Here is a 7,155-nt window from a genome sequence, read left to right as displayed (position 1 = left end):
GCCTGTAGTCCCAGCTCCTTGGGAGGCTGAAGCAAGAGAATCACTTAAGCCCAAGAGTTTGAGGTTGCTGTGAGCTGTGATGCCACAGCACTCTACTAAGGGCAACATAGTGAGACTATGTCTCAAAAAAATAAACTCATTTGCATATCATTTAATATACCAGATTGTTTACATACATTCTAAATTATAATAATTTGGTTAACACTGAAGATGTTATTATAGCATTACACAATGTATAATTTTTATTTATTTTTATTAATTTTTTTTAGACAGAGTCTCACTTTGTCACCCGTGATAGAGTGCTATGGCATCACAGCTCACGGCTACCTCAAACTCCTGGGCTTAAGCGATTCTCTTGCCTCAGCCTCCCAAGTAGCTGGGACTACAGGTGCCTGCCACAACACCCAGCTATTTTTAGAGACAAGGTCTGGCTCTGACTCAGGCTGGTCTTGAACCTGTGAGCTCATGTAATCCATGTGCCTCGGCCTCCCAGAGTGCTAGGATTATAGGCATGAGCCACCACACCTGTCCAAATGTATAATATTTAAATGTTGATTATGTTTTATTATTTTGGGTTCATTTTAATGGTATCATTTAGAATCATAAGTTACGCTTATTATTTGGAATTTTTGACAATTAATTCTAAAGCAAAATTTTCACTGTTTTATGATCAGGATTGTGCAGAACATATTCTGACCTGAAGGTAAGGGAAAGGAATAGCATCCATCAAGTGCTACAGTATGAATACAACTTGGATATTTTTGAGAAATTATATAACTCAGAAATTTCTTAATTTTGATTACAAACAGGAATATAAATTCTTGTTGCATAAGTCCAATAAATGCTTTTTTAAAATATGCTCTTGTGTTATTATATAATGGTGAGGTCGAGGGGTATAAGAAAAAAGGGCAGGCGATGGAATAAGTAGAACTGTATAGAGAAGCAGCACGTGGGTGGCATTTGGGAAAAAGGAGAGAGAAGAGGGAAGTTAGGAGGAGGGAATATTGGCAGGTTCACAGATTCAATCTGACCATGGAAGAGATTGGGAGGAAAAAAGAGACAAGAGATGCAATTAGAAAGAAATAAAAAAGCAATGTGCAGAAGCAGGAGGAGCCCTGAGACAAGGGAAGAAAAAGTGAAAAGAGAAGCATGAAGGAAGAGCAAGAACCCACCACAGAAAGAAGGAAAAGTACACAAAGCCAAAAGAATACTCTGAAGCGTAGCGGGGTGGGGAATGGTAGAGAGGCCTTTCTAATGGACTAAACTGCTTTCACTACAGAGCTCACAGTTCACCCGGGATAAGAATTTTGAAGATTGTTATTACCTACTGACACAACCCTGTGAAATTCTAGTTACCCAGTTAACTAGTACTAACTCTTCATTACACTTAAGTTAATACCTCTGGAGGGTCCACTCTACCTCCAGTACCAAGAAAAAGACAGCCAATTGGCTTAGTGCTTGTACCTCAGTGAGTAGGGAGCCGGCCACATACACCTAAGCTGGCAGGTTGGAGCCCAGTTCAGGCCTACTAAACAATGACAATGCAACCAAAACATTGCTGGGCATTGTGGCATGCGCCTGTAGTCCCAGCTACTTAGGAGGCTGAGGCAAGAGAATCACTTAAGCTCAAGAGTTGGAGGTTGCTGTGAGCTGTGACACCATGGCACTCTACCCAGGGCGACAGCTTGAGACTCTGTTTCAAAAAAAAAAAAAAAAAAAGACAGTCAATCAAAAAGAAGGAATTCTCTGGTTTGCAACAGCCATAAACAAGTCATTATCAGGAAAGCTGCAAAAAAGTCTAAACAAAAGGCTAGAATTAGCTCGAAGCCCGTAGCTCAGTGGTTAGGGCACCGGCCATATATACCAGGGCTGGTGGGTTTGAACCTGGCCCAGGCCTGCTAAACAACAATGGCAACTACAACAAAAAAATTGCTGTGCATTGTGGAGGGTGCTTATAGTCCCAGCTACTTGGGAGGCTGAGGCAAAAGAATCACTTAAGCCCAAGAGTTTGAGGTTGCTATGAGCTGTAATGTCATTTTCTTTTTTTTTTTTGAGACAGAGTCTCATTCTAGTGATGTGATGTCATCATAGCTCACAGCACCCTCAAACTCTTGGGCTCAAAAGATCCTCTTGTCTCAAGCCTCCTAAGTAGCTGGAACTACAGGTGTCCATATGACACTCAAGTAGTTTTTCTATTTTTAGTAGAGACCAGGTCTTGCTCTTGCTCAAGCTGGTCTCCAACTCCTGAGCTCAAGCGATCCACCCACCTCAGCCTCCCAGAGTGACACACTGTGCCCAGCCTCATTAAGTATTTTAAATTAGTGGCTCTACCTACATTTCATGACAATTTTCTAACCATAAAAATTATAAATTCTCTAAGTATACAAACTATGCTTTACTGTTTTTTGATTGTTTTAATAAAGGATTTACCATTAAAAATTTGTTTTTTATGTTTTACATAAACATGCCAGGCATGAAATGCAGATTTTTGAAGTCTGAAAATGTGATGTGCCACTGCTCTTTCCTGTTTTCCAGACATGACCTCATCTTGTTTTGCATGAGGTACTGTTATTTCTCTCCAACTACTGCAAGCAGAAAATAAAGAAAAATAATATTTTGGTGTTAGCACAATGCATTAGTAAATAAAGAGCAACAAATAGTGATAACCTCCCTTATCCCCTTCTACCAGAACACAGAAAGAAACTTCTACAAGTTGAATGTGACCTAAAATTTTCCTGATAGTTTTAGAAGAAAATGGAGATTATATGACAGTCATATTTCTTTTTGGAGAAGATAAAGAATCACTGGATAAAGTCATGTTATAATTTCAATGACCCTAATGATGATTATATTTTTAAAAAAGGAATCTGAACTCTAAAACATATCTGGCCCTAAGAGTTTCAGGTAAGTAGACCGTAAACCTATACTTTCAACTATGAAGTTTTATTTTTTAAAAAAAGACAAAGTTATATTTTGAAGAAGAACATATTTTAGCTAAATAAAAGCTAGTTAAATATAAAAGAAATACATAATACAAAATGATGGAAACATGACTATATAGATAAAATAAGCACAACTAGCCAAAAGTGAATGTTTCTCTGTATAAAGAATATCCAGAATAAAAACACAAAGAGGAAAAAATAGCATATACACGTAATAATCACATTCTAAAAAAAATCATATTCTTACCAAAAATGGGTCTTTACCAAACGTCCCGTATAAAATGTACATGCTTTTATCATTAATTCTGGAGTCATCTAAAATAAATAATTGAAATAACATTAGAAATACATGGAATGCACAGAATACCTCTGCAATCCAGACAGGAAAATGAGAGCAATGCATACCTCTGGGGAGGGGACTTGGGAAGTGGAGGAATAGGAATGGACTGAGAAAACTATATTCCATTTCTATATTTTGGAATTCTATTATGTATGCCCCAAATTTTCCCATTACATCTCAGTTACTTTTTTTTTTTTTTCTCGAGACAGAGTCTTACTCTGTTGCCCTTGGTAGAGTGTCGTGGCATCATAGGTCACAGGTACCTCGGAGTCCTGGGTTTGAGCAATCCTCTTGCCTCAGCCTCCTGAGTACCTGGGGCTATAGGCATCCACCACAGTGCCTGGCTAATTTTTCTATTTTTTCTGGTAGAGAAAAAATATGTCTCAGTCACTTTAAAGTATTTTAAGGTAAATATTATGGCATTGTTATTACCAGCTATATTTATAATAGTGTAGAGTTGTTGGTCACTATTAAAACTGACTAATTTGGCTCAACGCCTATAGCTCAACCGGCTAAGGCGCCAGCCACATACACCTAAGGTGGCGGGTTCGAATCCCCAGCCCGGACCCGCCAAACAACAATGATGGCTGCAACCAAAAAATAGCCAGGCGTTGTGGCGGGTGCCTGTGGTCCCAGCTACTTGGGAGGCGGAGGCAGGAGACTCGCTTGAGCCCAGGAGTTGGAGGTTGCTGTGAGCTGTAATGCCACGGCACTCTACCCAGGGGGACAGCTTGAGGCTCTGTCTCAAAAAAAAAAAAAAAAAAAAAACTGACTAATTTTCCCTCCTACAAGAGTATAAAATAAAATTCTCTTCTTGACATACAGGAATTCCTCACTTATAAGGCGGAATAGGAAAACCACATACATTAAAGTCTAAACTAGCGCCAGGCATAGAGACCACACCTGTAATCCTAGCATTTGGGGAGACCAAGATAGGAAAATAACTTGAGGTCAGTAATTTGAGATCAGCCTGAACAAGAGCAAGACCCTTTATAAAAATATAAAATTTACCCAGGTATCATGGTGGGCAGCTATAGTCCCAGCTACTTAGGAGCAAGATGTCTGGCGAGATGACTAGTGAGCCCAGGAGTTTGAAATTGCCATGGATCAGGCTAAGGCCATAGCACTCTAACCCAGATGACAGAGTGATATTGTCTCAAAAACAAAACAAACTAGGCTGGGCACAGTGGTCACACCTGTAATCCTAGCACTCTGGGAGGTCTAGGTGGGAGGATTGCTTGAGACCAAGCTGAGTAACAGCAAGACCCTGTCTCTACTAAAAATAGAAAAAATTCACCAGGTTTGGTGGCCACCTATAGTCCCAGCTATTCATACAGCTAAGGCAGGAGGATGGCTTGAGTCCAGGAGTTTGAGGTTGCAGTAAGTTATGATGTTGCCACTGCATTCTAGCCAAGATGATAAGAAGACTGTGTCTCCAAAAAAAAAAAAAAAAGTCTAAACTTAAAGAGTTGCAAATTTATTAACTATTAACTATTTACTATAACATGGGAACAGCTAACTGAGGATTGCTGAAATCATCTGTACCTAGTACATTATTTAATGAATAAAGATATTATCATATTAACACATTATATGCACATGGCTCCTATTAATTGCTAATGATGTAAAGTTTTCTCTTATTTTATTGCCATCTTGTTTACAATATACAAACATATGGTCCCATCTATTTGATGTAGAGATAAGTTTAGTTCAAATCTATACCAATGGCTAGGAATTCTGAATTCTACTTTTTTAAAGCAAATCCTTTCTCCTTTGCACATTGCTATAAATTCTATTTTAAATGAATAAACACAGCACACATATGTTAATCACAGATTTATTTTAGGCATCCAAGAAAAGCCCATGGGCCCCCAGATATTCTACCTCATGTTCAATGACATTTGAAAATCCTCACTTTTAATGAGGATTAAATTCAAATTATGCTTATGGTCAGGAAAAACATATATGACTGAAATCATTCCTCACTAAATTCAGATTTTTATAGGGAAAAATAATCCAGATGAGTAAAGAAGGAAGAGTATTAAGGATACCACAGCAGGAAGCATAAAACCAGGAAAAGGATTTACTGGCAGAGGCAAAGACAAATTTCATCTACACTATAGCTCTTGATCTCTACTGAAGATCCCTAACCTTCCTAAGCCTAATTCTCTTCAGAAGATCTTACTTGGAAAATGGCATATAAATATCTATAATGAATGGTAGAAATTCCATTAATTTTGTAAAACATTGTCTTTTTTTTTTTTTTTTTGAGACAGAGTCTCACTATGTTGCTCTAGGTAGAGTGCCATGGCATTACAGCTCACAGTAACCTCCAACTCTTGGGCTTAAGCGATTCTCTTGCATCAGCCTCCCAAGTAGATGGGACTATAGGCACCCGCCACAACACCTGGCTATTTTTGTGTTGTTGTTGCAGTTGCAGTTGTGTTGTTGTTGTTGCAGTTGTCATTGCAGGTCCATGCCAAGTTCAAACCCACCAGCCCTGGTATATGTGGCCGGCACCCTACCCACTGAGCTATGGGCACTGAACTGACATTGTCCATTTGTTATGCCTGAAAAATAGCCGTATTTAAACAATAGCAACAGAAAAAAAAAATTTGAGTTCTATAATATTTAAAGTGTCTAATTTAGTATTAGGAATCTGGTAAGAACCAAATAGAAAATGAATGTAAATCATTAACTTCATATTATAATTTTTAGCTTTCAGCACATTGTAACAAAAGAGACAATTCCCTTTTTTGCTCAATCTTTGAATCAAGAGATTAGATATGAAATTATGTCAACATATTTCACCATATTTTAAAGTACCATCCCTTTATTTCATTAACATCACTAACGTCATACATAGTATCATTCATTTTTATTTTCAATACGTGCTGGATATATTTTATTTAAATCCCTCCCAATTCTGACTTATATTTCATAGACTCTCAAAATTAATAACAACAATAGTAAAAAGAAGGCGTGCATTTTGTTTTTATTTTAATTATCATGGGCATATAATAGTTGTATATGTTTATGGGGGGGCAGGTGATATTTAAATACAGGTATGAAATGTGTAATGATCAAATCAAGGTAATTGGGTACCCATTACTTTAAGCATATACCATTTCTTTGGTTTGGAACATTCTAATTCCATTCTTTTAGTTATTTTAATATACAATAAATTGTTGTGAACTGCAATCACCCTATTGTACTACTAAATATTAGATCTTACTCATTCTAACTGTGTTTTTGTACAAATTAACCACCCCTTCTTTATTCTCCTCCCCACTACCATTCCCAGCATCTAGTAACCATCATTCTATTCTCTACCACCCTGAGTTAAATTTGTTTAAATTCTGTTCCCACATGAGACCATACAGAATTTGTCTTCTGGCATGTTTCACTTAACATCATGCCTTCCAGTTCTGTCCATGTTGTTGCAAATGACAGAATTTCCTTTTTTTTATGTTCACTATCACTAATCATCAGAGAAATGCAAATCAAAACTATAACAATATATCACCTCACCCAGTTAAAATGGCTTTTAGCCAAAAAATAGGCTATGACAAATGCTAATGAAGATGCAGAGAAAGAGGAACTCACACACCGTTGGTGGGAACATAAATTAGTACAGCCATTATAGAGAACAGTAGGAAGTTCTGGGTGGTGCCTGTGGCTCAAAGGAGTAGCATGCTGGCCCCATATGCCAGAGGTGGTGGGCTCAAACCCAGCCCCGGCCAAAAACTGCAAAAAAAAAAAAAAAACAGTAGGAAGTTCTTCAAAAAACTAAAAATAAAGCTACCTTATGATTTAGCAATCCCATTGCTACAAGTAAAAGCTCATATCTTGTATAAAATAGTACAAGTGGGA

At 37.7% G+C, this 7,155-nt stretch overlaps 1 protein-coding gene across 1 annotated transcript in view; it reads right to left on the bottom strand.

Annotated features, from left to right (window-relative positions):
* Positions 1 to 3,257, bottom strand: part of FBXL13 (F-box and leucine rich repeat protein 13) — a 191,956-nt gene extending 188,699 nt beyond the window's left edge. Inside the window, exons 1-2 of the mRNA XM_023507424.1 lie at positions 3,190 to 3,257; positions 2,431 to 2,585 (exon numbers count right to left, since the gene is read on the bottom strand). Of these exons, the coding sequence (XP_023363192.1) occupies positions 2,431 to 2,585; positions 3,190 to 3,257 (223 nt within the window). The remainder of the gene's footprint in view (positions 1 to 2,430; positions 2,586 to 3,189) is intronic.
* Positions 3,258 to 7,155: the final 3,898 nt, after the last annotated feature.

Source organism: Otolemur garnettii, unplaced genomic scaffold, assembly GCF_000181295.1.
Source record: "Otolemur garnettii isolate 467f Iridium unplaced genomic scaffold, OtoGar3 scaffold00005, whole genome shotgun sequence".
NCBI lineage: Eukaryota > Metazoa > Chordata > Mammalia > Primates > Galagidae > Otolemur > Otolemur garnettii.
This window is presented reverse-complemented; position numbering and strand designations above follow the sequence as displayed.